General features: G+C 43.0%; 1 protein-coding gene across 1 annotated transcript in view; it reads left to right on the forward strand.

The window, feature by feature from the left end:
* Hdhd2 (haloacid dehalogenase like hydrolase domain containing 2) overlaps window positions 1-16,975 on the forward strand; it is a 30,044-nt gene extending 13,069 nt beyond the window's left edge. The window contains exons 4-7 of the mRNA XM_028783216.1: window positions 3,019-3,103; window positions 12,040-12,256; window positions 13,997-14,060; window positions 15,960-16,975. Coding sequence (XP_028639049.1) covers window positions 3,019-3,103; window positions 12,040-12,256; window positions 13,997-14,060; window positions 15,960-16,063 — 470 coding nt within the window. The 3' untranslated portion in view covers window positions 16,064-16,975. The remainder of the gene's footprint in view (window positions 1-3,018; window positions 3,104-12,039; window positions 12,257-13,996; window positions 14,061-15,959) is intronic.
* Window positions 16,976-20,762: the final 3,787 nt, after the last annotated feature.

The following is a 20,762-nucleotide window of genomic DNA, read 5'->3' on the forward strand; positions in this document are numbered from 1 at the left end:
AGTATTATAACTCTCAATCCAGGATGTGCTCTCTTAACTTGGTTAAATGAGATAAATCCAGGACTTCTTAAAAATAGATGCCATTCTAGGTAGTACAGCTAGTCCATAATGACTGTGAAGTAGTTTTCAATAAACAATAAATTATTTTCACTTTGGAAAAAGTGACTATAGAAAAATGTCCTAGTTATATGAAGCTTTGCTGCATTGTTGTTATAGATGATACAGTGTGAAATGATGCAATATGCAAAAATAGATGTGACTATTTTCATTATAATGCCATGTGATAGCTTAACAGGTTGGCCAGGACCTCCAAACCTGTGCTAGTAAGAAATATACCAGTATATAAATTATAATTATTACTTCTAAGGAACAGAATCAACTTTGACTGCATTCAGCTGAAAAATAAATGTATTGCCATCCCTGGAAGTTGATAGGGTGTATAGGTCTGCCACTGACTGTGCCTTTGAACAGTAATAGCTCAGTGCTCAGACTCTGGTGTCTGCTGCCCTTCCCCTCCTGTCACTCCTGGGAGAGGGCTGGCTCCCTGCTCAGGAAGGCAGTAGATGAGACTTGCTCAGTGCATTATGTTAGTAAGGGAACTACTGAAGACCTCATGATGAGCGCATGTCCCAAGAACAGTGGAACCAACTAGAAGGGATAATTTGAATATTGAACACAATGGTGTGGTTTAAAATATACCACACAGACGCTCAGCCCACACTGTGCATGGCTGTGACTGGAGATTAGGAAGGACCAGCTCCTGACTCTGAGGAAGGCAACAAGCACTTAGCTTACTTTTCTCAATTAAACTATACTTTAGAATAACAAAATATTTGATAAAATTAAGTTCTTTTAGAGGAATCACATATCAAAATGGGAGAATTAAACATCACCACTTGATAAGCCCCCAAGAAACGGGCAAGAATATCAGTAGATTTTGAAGCATTAGCTACAAGGGTGATATGACCTTCAAACTGGAGGGGTCTTTTAACAATCCCTCAACACCACTGATCAATCTCCACACCACTGGAAGTGGAGTGACTAGAACTTTGTTTCATATAAAACAGTAAGAAATGTATAATATCATCTATGAAATTGTCTGTAAGTTGGATATGAGCCTATGCAGACTCCCAGTCTAATGCCCTGTGTACAGGAAGGATAGGGTAGAGGAACAACTTAAATGCTACTACAGAGCCAGCCAAATGCAGGCAGTTTGGCTTCTCCAGAGTTAATGTCTAATTGTGTACCAAGGAAGAGTAGCAGTGAACTTACAAAATGAGACTAAGACTCAAGCAAAGGCAGCATGGGCCTTGCTGGTTGCCAGTTGACATTCTCCATCTTAAAGCGAATAGGCAAAGTGTTGATGGTTGAGAAAAGCTGCATGGTGAATCTATCCAGGCTTGTCACTAGGCGTTCTACTTTTATGTATTTATGGATATTTTCATAACAAGAAAGGTCATGGGCCAATAAAATGTCTCAATAGATAAAGGCACTTGCCGTAAGTCTAACAATGTGGGTTTGACCCAAGGAGACTCATATTGTCAAAGGAGAGAACCAACTCCTGCAAGTTGTCCTCTGACCTACACACACACACGTACACACACTTAAAATGTAAGGTTGTGGCAGGCCAGTGGTAGCCTACAGAATTGTCAAGGAAGCTGGAGAGTAATTATTGAGGGTTGTGCACCCAGAAGCACTGTGCAGCAGCACTCACAGAACTGAGCAAGTGCCACTGATGTCCCTGTTGAATGACCTCTGCCAGACCTTTGGCTCCGCCAGGCGCTGCAGATGAAACCTTATAGGGTTGGTAGCCACTTAATGCAGGAACAACTTCCTACTTCCTGTGTTTTAAGTTCCCAGTTCAAAGCCCTGAATGGGGCTTCTAACCAACAGAGCTAAATCTTAGGCCGGTCTCCTTAGCTGCAAGGAAACCTGGCATCCTGGTATTCTCTGCCTCTACCCTTAGGATGGCACAGGAGCCAGGGAGTTCTGCAGTCACAATGTGATGCAGAAGCTGAGTCTATTCTGTAATCAACATCGTTTCCGAACAAGCTGAGGATAGCAAAGTAATCTTTGAATCTGATAGTTCCCTTCTGACTATAGTAAAACAATATTAAAATTCTAGCATTTTTTTTTAAAGTAAGATTCTGATGTAGTAACAGTAAGCTAGAATTGGGATGTAAAAGCAGAATATTTGGAGCATGTTTATCTGTATAAAAATAACCAATATATGTGAATATTTGAAGAAAATGAAAATATCTTTGCCAAAATCTGCTTCAGTAGTTGATGTAATAAAAAGAAGTAACAGTAAAAATATTCTGTTCTCACTGTAGGCAATTAGTTTCTTCCCTCAACAAACTTTAACAAGTTACTTAATACTCATGGCAATTAGTAAGAAAGAAACTTGAAAATAGGTATCTGAGCACAGTGAAAGGCAAATGGGACTTAGCTATGCATAATTCATAGACCTCGTGATCAGACAATGGAGGTGAACAGCTTTGTCTGGTTTGTCATATCTGAAGTCCTAGTATTAGATACCAGGCTCTTAAAACATGCTTTAATATAGTGAAACCAGAAGTAGATTAGGAAATGGTGATAAAACTGTAGAATTCTACACAGTTGAGCTTTTCATGTTTGTCATGCATGTGTCAGTTAGAACTCTAATTTCCCTTGCCTCTTAGAACTCCATTCCCTCATCAGTTGCTCTGATAAAACTCATAGATGTTCTCCTGGTCATAATCAATAAAGCATTTTGAAATCAGAAATCACTCACAAATATCAGGTTACAATTTTCAATTCAGATATTCTAGCTATAAAACATCTATGAAGAACGTGGAAAAATATTAATGTCTCTCTCTTCTCCTTCCTCTTCTACCCACCCCTCTCTCTTTTCCTCTTGCTTCTTAAACTTCCAAAATGTACTTCAGATTACGATGATAGCAAAATGTGGATATATGGGAGCTTTTCTTATACAGTGTGAATGACAGCCTTAAACTCTTACGTTTCTTCCATTGCCAGGAGTTCAGACCCACGATCCCAACGCTGTGGTCGTAGGACTGGCACCAGAGCACTTTCATTACCAGCTTCTGAATCAAGCATTCCGGTAAGCAGCCGCTCCTCATCTGACCAAATGTTCTTCCTTGCTTCTTTAGATTTTGGCACATAAGATTTTGTGTTTTAATTTCTGACAACCTAGATTACACATTAGGATAAATGTCTTCAAAGTCACTTTAGTATCAACATCAAATAATATTAACTGTCTTTGTGTGTGTGTGTGTGTGTGTGTGTGTGTGTGTGTGTGTCTGTGTGCATACTTCCTCACACAGCTGTTACTGAGTGGAGGTCAGAGGACAGCTTTCAGAGATTGGCTCTCTCTGTTCACCATGTGGGTCCTAAGGCTCAAATTTAAGTCTTAGGCTTAATGCAAGCAGCTTTGCCTTCATCATTTCATTCTGTGTTTGTTTTTCTACTCATCTGTATTAATGTGTGATGATCGCTTTTCCTCTTATCTAGAGAATCAATATTCTAGAACAGGAATTCACAATAAAATTGCAACTGGAAAGGAAGTAGGGTTTTGTGGTTATTATTATTATTTTATTACTGTTGGCATTTTTCACCAACAGGGCTGGTCGCTGAGTGAAAGTAGCATCCAGCTAATCGACTGAAAGCTGTGAGGGTGATTCCCCTTACTTAGAGGCCAGGCTGCGAACAAAGAGTGGGGTCTTTGACCATATTTTCAAAGTGACTATGACTGAGTGCTAATGAAGGACTGCCCCAGCAAGTGGCTGTAAAGACAGAGAATCAGCAAGTGTCCAGATGACTTACAAAATCCCCAGAAGAGCGTTAGATTCCAGCCTCTATGTGTAGGTGAGAGGCTCGCTTTAGTAGCTAGGAGTGGTTGGAGACATTAGACCCCTGAGACAGCCAGGTGGAGAGACTCCAGTGGTATTGGCAGGCACATAATACGCCAAAGCTATAAATCCAGTGTATGCGTGTGCATTTAGCCTATACCAACTCCTGCAACTTCTAAAAGGGAAACTATGAACATGTTCTCCTACTCCCCAAAATAAGTGGGACAAAATTTACTCACAGATCTGATCTGGAGGAAGAGACTTACTTTTTTTTTCTTAAAGTTTTTGTTTCCTCATCTTGCTTTTTATGACTTGTCAAACTAAACAGTGTAATTTGCCTTTGTATTTATAACAGGTGAATACTTTAAAGTGTTTAAAATGTTACAGAAAGATACATTGAATTAATCTACAAAAAAAAATGGTTTGACAGAGAAGCAGGAGTGTATAGTGCTTGCCTTCCATGCACAAAGCCCCTAGTTCAGTCCCCAACCCCACTTAAATCGAGAGTGGTGTTGTGCGCATGTGTAATCCCAGCACTCAAGATGGAGGCAGAAGGATCAGATGTTCAGTCGTCCTCAGTTACATAGAGTTTAAGGTTAGCCCGGAGAGCAAGATGCTCTATCTCAAAACAACAGCCAAAAATAACCAACCAACCAATAGCCTGAGAGATATCTGGTGTTGTAAGTAGAAGAACACTGCTTTTTACTTTCCCTATCAAGATGAGAACAAACAAGAGTTACCCTAATGCACACTTAATGTAGAATGTATTTCTTGCTATGTATGCCCTGTAGACTTTCATTAAGCAGATTTACACATCTGCCCACATTGTTTGCTGTCCGTTTTAGAAAATGACCATCCTCATGTAAAATCTGAATGAGCAGAAATGCATTTTGAGGTCAAGTGTGCTTTGCTGTGTGCATGGTCACTGAGGGGCCGTGGTTAATGGAACCACCATCGTTTGCACCTCTCACGGTCACTGTGATGCTCAAGCCTTATCTAAAAATTCATCTAGTCACTACCAAACGGCTTGAGAATGTACTTCCCAGAATATGACTGTAAAAAAAGATTAAAGATGATAATAAAAAAGAAACCCAATGTTTCACATACTTTAATTGTCCTGCTTTAGTTTCTTGGGAAATGGTCTGCCTCCAGCGGTATCAGAGTCGGTGTTTATGTGAAAGAGAAGCCCACTTTCTTCTTCTCCCGTTCCCTTTCATGCACTCCTTTAGCCTTGGTTGGAAGAAGAAGCTATTGATTGACTTCAGCTGGTAATTTGGGAAGGACACATTTAATAGGAAGTTGGGAGGTCTCTTTTAAATGAATACTAGACTCAGGGTAATAAAAATGTATGTTGACTTAATACTGGCTTTGTAATTGCTCGGATGCTGTCTAATTAGTACACTTTCCTAACCATATTGATTTTTCCAAACACCACATTTTAAAGCATTATAGTGTACTCATAGGTCAGCTCTAATTTCACAGATGCACTTAACAGCTGGAGGGAGAGTTTACAAAGATTCTAGGTCTTGGCCTTCTTTGCATATTGATGTTCCCACAGAGAATGTGCCTTCCACCCAGTGACTGCAGCTGTTTGGATTATATGTGGCAAATACAGGCATCTCAAATGAACCACCGATTAAATTACTATTCACGTTGATAATGAGAATAAACACTGGATGTTCAAGCCCACTGCATAACTGCCTTCACAGGCATTATGCATCAAGACAGATGCATCAAATTTCATATTACACTGCTTCATCCCTATTATGTTTTTAATGAACTGGCCTCTCTAAAATGCATGGCACATACATAGCTTACCTGCCTGAGCTAAATTGAGAATGATTTTAAAGAATTGGTTTGGGGAAAGGATGTGAACCAGCTCTTAAAAAAAAAAAAAGAAAGAAAGAAAGGAAAAAAGAAAGAAAAGAAAAAAGAAAGAAAAGAAAAGGTTTGCTCTGGGTTCATATTGTCTAAAACATTCAGATCCTAAGAACCTGTGGTATCTTTTTTCCCCTCCGCTTACTGCACTCTGTGCAGGAACAATCCATGTTGCTGTACTTCTCCACTAATTTAACGGGTAGAAATGTCAGTACATTTGTTACCTCCTACAGATACCTTCCCCACCCTCCTTGGTAATCACTGTAATATTAGGACTATGAATTTGATGCTCTTATGTATTTCTCAATCAGTATTACATATGTAGCTCTTCCTAAATGATAGAAAGTATTAATTTTTTTATCTTTTTTAATACTTACCTTTTTTTCTCTAGAAATACTGTATGATTCATTAATATGAATGAGGTACTATTTTTTAATGTTTCAGCAGTGTAACTACATTAGCTCAAAGCCTGTTTATCTTAACTAGAAGCCCAATGTTTGAACCTTTAGGTAATAGACAAATGGAAGGAAGACTACATAGGAAAATAGATTACTTAATAATCTAGCCTGAACCTAGCATTAATAAGACTAAAGAGTACCTGATCATGGAAACAGCATGTTTTAATTGTGGAAAATGCACAAGAGAATAAACTAAAAGTTACCTGCTTCTGCCACCTGGAGAGACTCGTAATCGGTGTTTTAGCGCATAGCTGGCTTATTTATTGGTTTCTGTGCACATAGTTGTATATATTGGAATATCACAACTCACAAGGATGCAGGGCATCACAGGCTCCCTAAGGGAGTCCTGTCTGAGAGGGAGCTCTAAAACGTCACTGAGGACTTCTCTTCCATAATTCTCTTCCCTGTTACAGGCTCTGAGCGCTCTTCTAAGGTCAGAGCTGTGCAGATTTTGGGTACTTTTTGGATTGGAGAGGCTTTCTTTCTTTCTTTCTTTCTTCCTTCCTTCCTTCCTTCCTTCCTTCCTTCCTTTCTTCCTTCTTTTCTTTCTTTCTTCCTTCCTTTCTTCCTTCTTTTCTTTCTTTCTTTCTTTCTTTCTTTCTTCCTTCTTTTCTTTCTTTCTTTCTTCCTTCTTTTCTTTCTTTCTTTCTTTCTTTCTTTAATTAAACACTTGGGGGTGGACTAAGAGATGGCTCAACCATCAAGAGTTCTGGATGCCCTTCTAGAAGACGATCCAAATGCATTGTTCCCTTACAGGCACAGAGGCAAAACGTTCATACTTACAGATAATTTTACATTTTTTATAGTTCCATACATTTATATAAAGACATTTAGTAATGACAATCAGAATTTTTCCTTCTCATCCTTCTTTCTCGTCTACCTCCCTCTCCCACTGAAACCCTTTCCAACAGGATGTGGAGGAGATTCTTACAGCTGTTGTTTAATGGAGGAGTGCTTCCTTAGGGGTATATCTCCTTTAACAGCAACAAAGTCAGGTTTAAGTATTATAATGTATTTAATTATGAACCAGGAGAAAACAACAGGGACAAGAGAAGACCAGTGACAACCTCTGAGGACTGTTTGCCTAAAACACTTGAGTCTAAGTATGTAGAACCTGGGCAGGAGAAATTTCACAATAGTGTGGTACTAAGGTCAAATTAGAAAGTTTCTTTGTGGAACTCTTCCTTTATGAAATGGCTGTCAGCTACACAGTCCTAATTACAGTCCAAAAAGGGTCAGCAAGACACCTGATAAAGGACAAAGGATAAAGGTGCTTGCTGGCCAGTGACCTGAGCACCATCTCCGGAGTCCATGTGGAAGGAGAGAACCTACTCCTGCAAGCTCAAACTAGAAGCTAAAGCCTTGGACATGAGAAACATAAAAAATACAACCCAGAAGATTCTAGACACCTGTGTAAGCTGAACTGTGCTCACAGTAAAGAACTTTTCTGCACCTCTTTGTCAGGCAATGCTGCTCCCCATGTAACTCTGCTCTGGTTTCTGTCACTGTGTCAGCTTCTGCTGCTTTGAGATGCCCACATGTGACAGGCAGTGGGCCCTTACTTTTCCTTTTCTCATTCCTGTCTTGTGTGGTGTGGCCTGTGGGATGAGCTTCCCAGGCCTCTTTGTGTGCTGTTCCTGAGCTCTTGCTTTGTTTCTGTCTTTCTGGAACATTCTTCTGCGTGTCTGTGGGGACACACACATTGTTCTCTTGGGTATGGATTTAGGAGTGAAGTTGCCAGATAGTGGTATAGGTAACAGCTTTAGCCTTGGTCAGTGTTGCCAGTTCACTCAGTGCTAGCCCATGTCACACATTCCACCAGTTCCACCCAGCCCATGTTCCTACCAGTCTTTTGCAGTCTGTGGAACTGTGGCTGTCCATGTGGTCTCCATGGTAGCTTCTTAATAAGTTTATTTCTCTAATGAGTCATATTGGAAAATTTCTCATGTATTATTGGATATCAGATAGCTTTTCTTATAATATGCCTGTTCACACTTTTTGCTGTTCTGGCTGAGTTATTTTTTGTATTGATATATAAGAGGCGTTTATGTGTTGTATACACAAGTCTTAGTTTCCATAGGGTACTGCAGATATTTCAGCCTGGACTGGATTTGCATTTTTGCTCTCCTATTAATATGAGAGCACAAAGTTCTTAATTTTGATGGAATTCAATTTGTCAACGTATTCTTCTGTTCTATTTAATAAATATGTAATACCCTAAGGACATGAAATGCTGTGTTTTCTTCTGTAAGCTGTTGTTTTTGCCTTTAACAATTAGACATGGGGTCTTTTTGAGTCTTTATGACTCATATGAGATAAGAATGAGTGACAGAGAGAGGCTTGAGGCAGGGGATTCCTACACACCCTAGCCTGGTATTGAACTTGTGATCCCCTACCTCAGCCGCCCCAGAGCTGGCTTATGAGTGTGCATCTCTATGCCCAGAGGAGAGTTCATGTCTTCATATGTATTTACTTGTTCCAGAAATATCATAGAGACTTGCCCTTTTCCCCAGTGAATTCTTTGACATAAACAAGTGACCATGTACATTGCGTGTTTCTGGATTCTCCATCTTCACACTGCCATGACTACTGTATGATGACCTTGGCTCTCATCTGGTGTTCCAAAGGCTCCATCTTTTGCACATCCACATAAATTTTAGAATCAGCTTGTTAGTTTCCCTTTTAGGAGCTCCCTGGCATTCACCGGTGCTTTACTAAACACATGGATTTGCATCTAAATAGTAATGTATCTTCCAGTCTATAAACATAAAGTGTATTTTTATTTATTTAAGAGTTTTGCTCAGAATCATTTTGTGAGGCATACCAGGCCTTTCTTTTAAACCAAAAATGCAGAGAGGCGTAAAACTGACAGGCATTTGGGGATTATAGTCCAGCGAGGAATATATTCCAAATACAGATGGACGGAATTACCATGGTATGTGGAGAAGAAGCCCATTTAGTCCAAGGAGGAGGAGATTGGGGTTTCTCTCTGTGATGTCCTGACACTTAAGCTCAGATCTGTCAGATGGGCAGGAAAAAGCTGTGAATAGTCCCATACTGTTCAGGTGGCAGGAACATGGGGTCTTCAAGGCAGGACAGAGTTCTAGAGTTTTCCCTGGAAATGAGAGCAGCTGGTGTCTGAACACCGTCCATGCTTGGGAAGGTGGCTGGAGAAGCGACTGGGCAAGGTAAGGGAAGTCCTGGGAGCTGTGTGACCTGCATTCCTTACAGCCCACCTCCATGAGAACTTACTACAGATCTTAGGAGGAAGGAACAGAACCCTTCCTGTTGCCAGTGCAGTGGATTAGAGTACTAGGGCTGGAGAAGCACGCAGAAGGACGGTGTCACTTGTGGGATGCAGCATGTTAGAAGGCTGGTATGTTGAGTTCAGGTGAAAGAAGGATGCTTTGAAATACTATGACTTTTGTTTTGAATGAGAGTAGTGGATTAGAACATGGAGACAGAGAGAGACTGAGAGATCCAGGTAATTCTGGTTCCTGGCTTGAGTCACTGGTGAGTGAGTTTCTTTGAGGGAATGAGGTGGGGGAGACTGGCTTTTAGATGCTGGGGTGTGACAGACTCAAGCTGTAGCCTGTCTTCAGTGGGAATGGTGGCAGACTGGTAATGCCTTACAGAATTATTGGATAAGTTATTTGAAAAGATCGTATCTAAGAGAGTGCTCAAGAATTCCAGGTTCTGACACTGGTTCTGGATCTCCAAACAAGGCGAACTGGACTTGATGTAACACACTCCACAGCTTCGACCTGTACTTACCCCGTCTGGTCCAGGCAGCTTTTTCCTGGCTGTATCGCCGTGGGTTTTCTGTTGTGGCTGTGCTCCCCAGCCAGAATCTTCTCAATTCTTTTTTTTTTTTTTTTTTTTTTGCCAGCCAGAGGCTTTGGTACCTGGCACTCTTACCTTTTCCCTTTGTTTCTAATGCCACAGTAGCTATATAGTTAGAACATTTTAGATTTCCTGCCAACAAGTTATTTCTAGTAACGCGTAGGAAGCCACCCTTTGTTACCTGCTTGCTGGTTATAGGAGCATGGTCTAGAAGGAGCCACTTCTAATGCTTGCATCATTTTTCTTGACACAGCCATTTCACTGTGCACCAAGGTAGCCTTGAACTTGAGATCCTCCTGCCTCTGCCTCCACAGAGGGAATTCTGGGAATGCAGGTGTGTGCTACCAGGCCTGACCCTACTTTCATATTTTCTGAAAAATGTCAAGCCACAAAAGACATTTGTCTGTACCCTAGGAAACATTTTCTTAAGTGTGCTTCAGCCCTTGCAAGGCCCAGTGAGGCTCATGCTGAGCAGAGAAAAGTAGCAGCAAGAGCCTCCTTCCCAGCCTCCACGTGGCCAGCTCCGCCTAGAGAGATGGAGAGAACCCACAGGTTCAGCCCTTCCAGGGAAGACACTCAAAATTAAGTATACACATCCATCAAGATGATAATTCTCATCCCTAGCTAATATATAATCAAATATTAACCAAGCTAAGTCAAGTGAGTTCTTAGTTTAGCTATGTAAGTGGAAAACAACTTTGAGGTCTGTTGCATAAAGAATCCCTGTTCTGTGGTGCAGAAGCAAATAAATGGGGCTGGGAGACGGCTGGGTGAGTCAGCCTGTGCTTCACCGAGTCACCGCTCGTGAGGACGGGCAGAGGGGCTGGGCAGGCTCTGGCCTGGGCTCTGACTCATTTGTAGTAACTAACAGCAAACCCCTGGAATAGTCCGGTATTGGCTTTTACTTAATAAAATATTTAATCATAAATGTCTGAATTCTGCATCTCCCACAGGAAGTTATTTCTGTGCCCACTGACAAGAATAATTCAGCAGCTTCATAGCTGAGTGCTTAATTACTCATAATTGTGAGGGGTAAGATGTGATGAATTCTTCCTCCATGGACTTACTAAATATTTTAACTAAGTAGATGACTTCAAGTCAATTAAGCTAGTGAGGTCATTTATTACATTGGTTAAAATCAGATTAAGTAATATTATCTTGTCTCAAATTTCACTCGACAGTAATCCAAGTGTGACTTCCTCTGTTTGACTAAAGCTGCATTGCTGAGATAGGCGGCAGATTTGAGGGGTATGAAGTTTGTGGAGATTGGCAGTGGTTTTGCCTGAGTCATTAAAGCTCCCTAGTTACATGTGGAGCTTGTTTCTCACACTGTTGAGAAGGCTTGCCATCTCTTCTCCGTAAGAGTACAGTTTGTTTTGTGTAAGACTTGGTGGTAGACTCGCTTTAAGCTTCGCTAGTGAGTGCTTCAGGATGCTGGCCTGCCTGGTTTGCAGTGTGGAGAGCAATCAGAAGGCTGTATGATGCTGTAAAATTACAAGGAGAGACTAGAAAATCCTCCATTAAACTTCTAAAGTAAAAGGAAACTTAGGTTGTGAAGTAGAGGAGACAGAACTGCGAGCACGCGGTGAGCGTGCTGCTCAGTCACTGCAGCAACAACCCGTGCGTCTTCAGAGGCCTGGGAGCCTCCTGCTTCCCATTAGGGAAGGGAAACAACTCGTCTCATTAAGTTCGGTTCTTCCCTCCAGTGCCTTATTTAGCTGTAGTTCTCTTAATTCTCTTTCCCTGGTGATTTGGGTAAAGTGTGTGAAATCACTAAAGGTAAAAGGTTGAAGCAATCCCAAATTTAATAATCTATCACCTTTAGTGTATCTGTGTGTAATTCCCAGCAGTCCTTTGTGAATTCATTAGAAGACAGCAAGTCATTAAAAGTTAATAAGAAACTATTTGTTTCTGTGAGTGTGAGTACAACCACTTGGTAAATCTGACATTTTTTTCTCAGTCCTAAAAGACTTGCTCTTAGCCTGTCTACATTTTCTCCATCCCTCTAGGCTGCTCCTGGATGGAGCCCCTCTGATAGCTATCCACAAGGCCAGGTACTACAAGAGAAAAGATGGCTTAGCCCTGGGACCAGGACCATTTGTGACTGCCTTAGAGTATGCCACAGACACGAAAGCCGTAGTAGTGGGAAAACCAGAGAAGACATTCTTTCTGGAAGCGTTGAGAGACACTGACTGTGCGCCAGAGGAGGCCATCATGATAGGAGATGTAAGTACAAGACCCAGAGAGACGTCCTGACTTGTCTGTAGTGCTTGGAGAGAGAGCTTCAAATCCCTGCTTCCGTAGCAGCTTTCCTGTATATGGTCAGTGTATTCTTGTAAAAATAGAGATGTTGTGTCCAACATGTCTCCATAGAGAATATATGAATACAGCTTATTAACATAGAAAGCAAAAGAGTTCTACCGTTTTTGCCTTTTTAGCATATCTTTATGAAAGAATTACCCAATCAGTGTGTCCAGTAGTTAGTGATACTGGCCACTTTAGCTCTTCTCATAGGCGCAGCTGGAATAGGTGGAGGCCCTCAGTAGTCACCTGTGGCGATGAGCGCCTTGCTTTTGTCCATGTGAATGAGCTGCTGTTATTTCCTATGTGTGCCATGTGTGGGAAGTTGGTATGAATGGTTTCTTTTAGCTCTGGGTGCCAACTTGGTAGGATAGAAGTACCCACTGAGACTGTCTGGCCCAACCCTTATTTTACACATTAGGAAACTGAGGCCTGGAAAGGTGAGTCTCCTACCTAGCACAGCTGAATGTAGACCACAGGGTTTAGACTCCTCCTTGTTTCTTAGTCCATGGTGGTGAGACTCACAGTTCTCCTAGTGCTGTCTTCTGCTTCTGGAATCATCCACTAAAGTTGACAGAATGCTCATGGAACTTGGTTGCAGTTTGAGAAACTGTGGTTTTTGTTCCACCTTTTTCTTTTGGCATTCTGCCTGATTTCCCCAGACAGATGTGTGTGACAAGTTAATTATCTGGGGCTGACAGGCTAGGGAGGGTGGGAAGCTGCAAGCCATGTGCTCAGCTGTGTGCGGTTGCTGATGTCCAGGAGAGAGGTAGGTCCTCTCCTCTATGTCCCCATCCCCGCTCCCTCAACAGGGAGGATTTAGCTGTGATAACATAGAAGGTCTTTGGTAGACTTCAAAGGAAGATTTTGGCATTTGGGAAAATCATTTCCAAGAACCATTGTTTAATAATAGGAACCACATTTTTTCTAGAAAGAAATTTTCTTCAGGCATGATCTAAGTGAGTGTGCTTCCAAACATGAATTGACAAGGTTGACTGCTCTGATGCTTCTTCCAGGCCTTGACTTTTTAGTTACCCCACGACCATTGTCAATATTAGCCAAGTATGTGGTGGCTGTGTTTCTGCTTTGGGGATTTTTTTTTTTTAAGATGGAACTTCACTGTGCTGCCCAGCTAGCCTCAAACTTTTAAGCTCACTCAGTTGTCCTGTCACAGCTTCCTGAGTATTGGGATCATAGGCATGTGCACTGACCCCAGCTCCCCAGCTCCAATCAGCATATTCCTCTCAGTCCGAGGAGCTCCCTCCAGGTTGCTGTGATCCCCAAGTGTGCAATAATGCTGCTTGACTTGATTCTCTCTGGCTGAGTGGACTTCCACAAGGATGCAGGTTCTCATGATCTCCTTCAAGAGGATAGACAGGGGTACAAAACCGCAGAGATTCAGCACTGTGCTCTGTGCTCTGTTCCTGGGGCTCCTGCTCTGATGTCCCCTTCTGACCTGATGGTGCTCTCCAGCATGGTTTCCTCCTCAAGAATGTTTGCACAGAGTTACTTAACTCTTTGTTCACATGTTCTCTTCTTGCATTTTAAGAATGAAGAAGAAAAGCAGGGAATTTTGGGGAGCCAGTGCAGCCCAATCAGCCATTGTTAGAGTTTGTTGGCAGGCTGAGTGAAGACTCTGGACTAAGTGTCTTTGTGTTTTTCCAGGATTGCAGGGATGATGTTGATGGGGCTCAGAACATTGGCATGCTGGGCATCTTAGTGAAAACTGGTATGTGTTTCCTGTATGTACCTTTTCAAAGATACAGATGGAGTGAGGCATGGTGGTACATCTTTAACCTAGCACTTGGGAAACTGAGTGGAGGAGTGCCGTAAGTTTGGACCAGTCTGGCCTATGTAGCCAGCTCCAGGTCAGCCAGGAAACGCTGTCTCCCTGAAACCCAGAGTTGCCAGAAGAACAGCCATTGCAGAAAGAACAAAGCTTTTAGCACTCTAGTTCTCTTTCTACCATAAGCAAGCGGAAAACAAGTTCAAGACTCCAGGAAAGAGCAGCGAGGGATGCTGTGCCCTGCAGAGCTGGAGCAGGCTAGAGGCACTGGGATGCTCCCCAGAGATAACACACAGTGGACAGTTCAGCCTTTCAGGATGTCCTAGAATCACAGTAAGTGGGAGGCCTGAGTTGTGGTGCTCTGAAAAGAACTCACTTTGTGTGGGCTGCACAATGAGGAAGTTCATCGTTAGGAACACCTGCTAATGCCTTTATCTGACATGTTCATTTGCATTTTTTAAATTTACATGCAGAAAGCATTTTTCTTTTCTCTTAACTTCAATTTTGGTGTTCAGACGTTCAGAGGACCTGAGACTATAGGGTTTGAATTTTAGCACATAGGAAAATAAGAGTTTACAAATTATTCAAATTTTTCCAGCATTTAAGATGACCCTGAACATCTAGATTCGTATCCCACTTTTTATGGACTGTCCTGAGCAGTTCTGTGTCTCAGTGGGAGCACGTGGTCAATGAGCAGTGCTCCTGTGTTCAGCTGTTGGTTGAAAGACTCAGGATTTGTCCTAACCAGAGTCTGCTTCTGTTTAGCATATGAAATACTGATCTAGAGAACAGTGCCACAGCTCTTCTGCCTTACAGCAGCAACACAGCTTCTCGGCTTTCTCTCTCCTCATCCTTATTGACCCAGTGTCTTCCTGGGTGCATTAGGCAGGGTGCTTCATTCATTCAGTCAGCACTGTTGGGCACCTCCTTTGAGCCAGATATCATGATGTGGGTGACAGCTAGACATGCAACTGGGCACTGTGTCTTTGGAGCCTTCTAGAAACCCTTCTTTGTCTCTGGTCTAGCAGAAGCGCTCCAGAAGCCCCTGGCTTAGACATTTGTTTGTGGCCTAGACCACTGGATCTAGAAAGTAGGTGGAACAGCAGTAGTCAGCCTTTGTCATGCTGAGTAGAAACCATGCCTTCTGGTTTGCTTGTAAGCAATCCCAAATTTAATAATTTGCCTCCTGTACAAATGTAAAACCTCTCCAGTCCTGCACAGACTGGTTCCTCTTCTCTCTGGGCTGATGTGCTAAATTGTGTACCAGGCCCACAAATTCCTGAGTTACACGTTAGGCCGCACTTGGCATCTGTTTATAGCTAGTCTTCTGTTATCAAAAGCATTGATTTAAATTACCTGCCTACCCTCAGTACCGAAGGTCAGGGAGAGGATGCTTCCATGACTTGAAGGAAACCTTAACTGTGAGATGACTGTACCTAGAACTGTCCATTGTAAAAGACCAAGGGTCTGGGAAGGTGATAATGTCACAGTTGTTTGGATTGCTCCTTTGCCTCCTAAGGTCTCGGGAGAAGGTGCTTTGGAGAGAGGTGGAACCTTGACTCTGGGTGGAGGGTGGCGCTCCTCATGTGGTGAACTTGGGTGGTGGGGTGCTCCTGGGTATGGTGAACTTGGGTGGTGGGGTGCTCCTGGGTGTGGTGAACTTAGGTGGTGGGGTGCTCCTGGGTGTAGTGAACTTGGGTGGTGGGGTGCTCCTGGGTGTGGTGAACTTGGGTGGTGGGGTGCTCCTGGGTATAGTGAACTTGGGTGGTGGGGTGCTCCTGGGTGTGGTGAACTTGGCATTCTAGCTGTAGCTTTTGTTCACTGGGTTTACCTTCATTTCAGGGAAATACAAAGCAGCAGATGAAGAAAAAATTAATCCACCTCCCTACTTAACTTGCGAGAGCTTCCCTCACGCTGTGGACCATATTCTGCAGCATCTCCTGTGAACCAGCGTGTGTTGTCCGGACTGGATGGAGCCCTTTCTAACAGGGTGGCATCAGTAGGCTGCACCATCCCGTGCTGATCCTGTTTAACCCTTTCATTGTGCACTAATTAGAAAGAGGGGTATTGAATTGCAGCCAGCCCTAAACCTTGCTGATGTCTTTTGTTTTATAAAAGAAGATGAGACCTGAAGACAGGGAGAGCTGAGATTGTGTGCCATTCCTATTAAAATGTTCATCAGGTTCACGGGGCTGGGAGGAGAAGCTCCTGCTGGCATAAGGGAGCAGTAGTTATCCATTTCTCTGTGGTGGAGATGAGGGGTCCTCTGTGCGGGTGACTGACTCACTGAGAGGTGCATTAGGCTGTCATCAAGATGCCAGAGTTCAACCATGGAGCCCAGCAGACAAGCCACGGAGAAGCAAGATAGCAATAGTATGGCGAGTCCTTCAGCTGAGATCCTGCGAAGTTCCTTTAACAGATGTGGAAAGCCAGATCTTCCACTGTATTCCCAGCACAGATGACTTTTTTTCTCTTCATTAGCCAGAAATGACTAATTTAAATTTAGAACCCAAATTTAATTTAAAATAATATTTCCATTAATAACCTATTCATTGCAGATACCTATTATACTGTGTAACAGTTGTTTTGGAAATTTTATGTAAAATGAAAACTATCAGTATTTTACAGATGTTTTAATTAGACATTGTTATTAACAGGAACAGTGCAGAAACCAAAATCAAGCCTTTAATGTCTTATAGACCGTGCATTTTTGAAGTTAGTGTCCACTAGGGACCTATTAACTGTACATTTGCAAGATTTCATTATTTTTGCCTCTGACACTATGGGAGAAATCTTTTAGGAACTATTGGGACAGATTCAAGCTTTTATGTACTTCTTACTACAGTTGTAAAATGAGATCTCGTCTCTGTGCCTGGATTATTCTTCTCATGTTAAACCCACCCAAATGAAGGAGACTAAGTGGGTAATGATTTTCCTGGTGCATTTGCATGCTGTGCTAATCCAAGGCCATGGCAGTTGTTTTACGGGGCTCTTGGGCACTGAATTATTAGAATGTAATTGTGCATCATCACAGCGCTCACCTTATGGAGGCACACACTGATGTTAATGAGCTTCGGGCTCTGATGCTTGTTTAGAGATCAGCCCTGTCTTGGGTGGAAGGGAACAGAGCTAGAGAAGTGGTGTCTTAGTGAGCACTCTGGTCTTGGCTTTGTGAATGCCCCAACTTTGTACTTACACACTGGCAAGCACAGATGATGACAGTGTGATATGACCATCAAGTTGGAATGGCTGAGGGCAGAGCTTCTTGTGCCCGGTGAGCTCAAGCCTCTGACTAGAGAGCAAGTAAGTCACTCACCCCTCTTTCCACACAGTGTTGCTGTGAGCATGGAATGTAGGAACACGCACTAAATACTTAGCCTAGAGAACCTGAAAGGGGCAGGTTTGATGAGGATTGGTCCTGAAGAGCTGCATTTGGATAAAAGCTCAGCCTGAAGGGAAGCACCCTGCTCTGGAGCCTGGGGAAGGGACCACATCCATCTGCAGTCTGGGATTTGGGTGCCAAGGTCAGTTGTTCATTGCTCAGGAATTACAGATACTCTGAAGCTGTGTGGACTAACTGCTGTGCTGGCCCTGGTCATTGCGAGAGGCTTCTGCCTGTAGTTGAGGAGCTAAGGACACAGTGCAGAAGATCACTAGGAAGACTGGCGTCCACGTCCTCTCTGCTGACCTCCCCACCTCCAGGGTGGAATGAGGCACCATGGTTTCCTGCCCAGGTGGTACTAGTAACAGTGCCCCCAAGAGGTCCCACATCTCCTCACTGGACAAGACTGAGTCTCATTCTTTTTGTGTCTGCTGCCACACAGGCAACTGAACCAATGGGAGTGAACTACATATCACAGGAAGTCAATGTTAGGAGGCATAGGTGTGGATGGAGAGGAAACACTTCAATTTCAGTGTTCTGTCACAGATTCCTAAAGGGAAAGCTCGTTAGATATTAGCAAACAGTAGAGCTGCTGCTCTGGAAACAGGACAGAGCTAAAGCAGGGAAAGCTGGGGATGGTCCAGGTGCATCATGCTCACAGGATGGAAGACCTCAACCAGGCATCCAGCCTGGAGGAGCAGCCGGCTCCACTGTCCCTGAGAACCGTGGCAATCTTAGTTCGTATATTTAACATACATTTATATGTATGTTATATTTAACATATGTATATTTAACATACATTAGGGCTTGTTAACTGGCCTGTCCACAGAGAGGTCCAGGAGGATAACTCAGAAGTTTATCTTAGACGTGCTAAAATAAACACTCCAGTAACTGTTTCAGCTGGTTCATCTTGACCTCCTGAGGAAATGTGATCCAAGTACCTAAGGAGCTTCCTTTACCAGCTGTCTTAGTTTCTTTTCTTGTTGCTGTGACAATGTGCCTTGATAAAAGAAACTTGAGGGAGAAATTTATTTTGACTTCTAGTTTACAGTACAAGTCCTTCATGACAAGGGAATTTAAGTCAGCAGATGCGTGAAACAGCTGTCCAGGGCACACCCCCACTCAGGAGCAGGTGAAACAGCTGTCCAGGGCACACCCCCACTCAGGAGCAGGTGCATGAGACAGCTGTCCAGGCCACACCCCTACTCAGGAATGTACCATTCTCATTGCTTGGGGCCTTTCTCCTTTTTCTGCAGTCCAGGATCTCCACCAGGAAGTGGTGCCACCCAGAGCACACAGTTCTCACCACCTCAGCAAAATCAAGAGAATCCCCGGTAAGGAGCCCAGAGTGATTCTAGATTGTTTCAGAACAGCACTGACCATGGCACAGGCCACCCCGTAATTAAAGAGTTGTGTTGATATGGAAGACTATCCACATTAGTTTCACACTTATCTTCTCCTGCGTCAGAAAAGGGACTGAGTAATACTTTGGGAGTAGGAAGGCCCGTGGGCGCAATGGGAAATGATGAGTATTGGGAGCAGTGAACACTCTGTGGTACAATGTGGAGCCAACCCATTGGTGGCCAGATGTGTTTCCATCACACCACCCACAGCTGCAGGTTGGGGGCAGCTCTACCTGCCTGCCACACATCTATCAGAGCCTATCGTAATGACAAGGCATAGACAAGGGACCACCTCATTGTGATGGCTGCACAAATGTCCCCAGGTATGATGTCAGATACCACCTTGGAATGATGGCGCTGTCATTTCACCCTTAATCCCACACTTTAAAACTCCAGTATCCTGGAGGGTGGGGAAAGTAGAAACATCCCTGTATTTATTATGTTCAGTTAGCTTTGGATCAATGGCTCCAGTAACATGAAATTAAAGTCCTTAGGCACCTGCAATAAAAAATTTTTAAAACTGCATTAATCTAGTTGACCAAAACACTCCACTATGAGTGGGAGAATGAATCCGTTTTTCTCACTATAATCATTTGCGTGGAGCCATGCTTACATTATCATGTTTATCTGTCATAAATCACAAAAGCCTTTCCACATATGCTCATGAGGGCTTTGCCGGCTTTTTGCAATACAGGCCATCAAGACCTAGTAGCCAAAAGCACATTTCTGTCTTTAAGAGGCAGTGGATCAAAAAAAAAAAAAAAACAAAAGGCAGTGGATCAAAAATCATACAAACTGCACAGGTCGCTGACAACTCTTGAGTATCTTCCAGTGCTCATTCTCATGTCGTATACATTGGAACTGTTTCCATGTATGATGTTGCCTGAGAACTTTGTATTTATTAAATGCTTCCTGTGGCCAAAGCACAGGAAGACAGCAGGCACAGCTCTGTTGCTTAAGATATGTGTCTTCTAGTCTGGGCATTGAGGCATACAGAAACAGACCTACTGATACAAAGGGCTCTGACAATTCAAAATAATCATAGACTTCCTATATAGAGTGCAGTAAGCTGAGAGCTTGGGAACAGTATTCATAACTCCTGGAGCTCAGGTAGCCATTGGCCTATGCTGTTAGAATGATTCATTCATTCGGTAAAAATGAAAAAAGGGACCTCAAACTGTGGAGCTTACATCTGAGGAAGACAAACAGTGAATCAAAAACACAACTGCCTAATACAGTTTGAGTGTCTGGTAAGTGATGAAGACAACCATTAACAGTAAGGCTGGGTTGGATGGAGGTAAGTGTGGGCAACCAGATAGACAAAAAGGATCCAAATGACACAGGAGGAAGGGGTCACTAACCCTAGTTGCCAGAGTTCGAGAATGATGTTCAGGTGCAAGTCAGTCGCTGCTGTTTCTAGGAAGGTTAGGAGATCTGGCAATGTAAGACTAAATTTCCATGTTGAACTGGGCTGAGTCAGGAGTGTGTCCTTCAGAGAGTCTCTGCCCTCCCCAGTTCACCACCCTTCCCGCTTCTGTCTGTGCAGTCTGTGAATCTTGGTCTGGTGCCTGTGCTTCTAGCTAGTAGGTCTTGGTGGCTGGTATCATAAAAAGCCAGCACCCCCCCACACACACACACCATGAATTTGTGTGGGGAAAGGCCTTGCTGATTTATGACAAACATGATAATGTAGACGTGGCTCCACGCAAACGACTTCTACCTAGCACACTACTCCTGCGGCATCAATTTCTGAGCTACCGTGCGCATTTCAGTTGTGAACTCTAATTTAAAATAAGTCGACTAAATTCCCACATGTTAAGATAAATTTTATTTATTCCAACTACAAAGGAGTCAATGCCT

Source organism: Grammomys surdaster, unplaced genomic scaffold (genome assembly GCF_004785775.1).
Source record: "Grammomys surdaster isolate TR1022 unplaced genomic scaffold, NIH_TR_1.0 1036, whole genome shotgun sequence".
NCBI classification, from domain to species: domain Eukaryota; kingdom Metazoa; phylum Chordata; class Mammalia; order Rodentia; family Muridae; genus Grammomys; species Grammomys surdaster.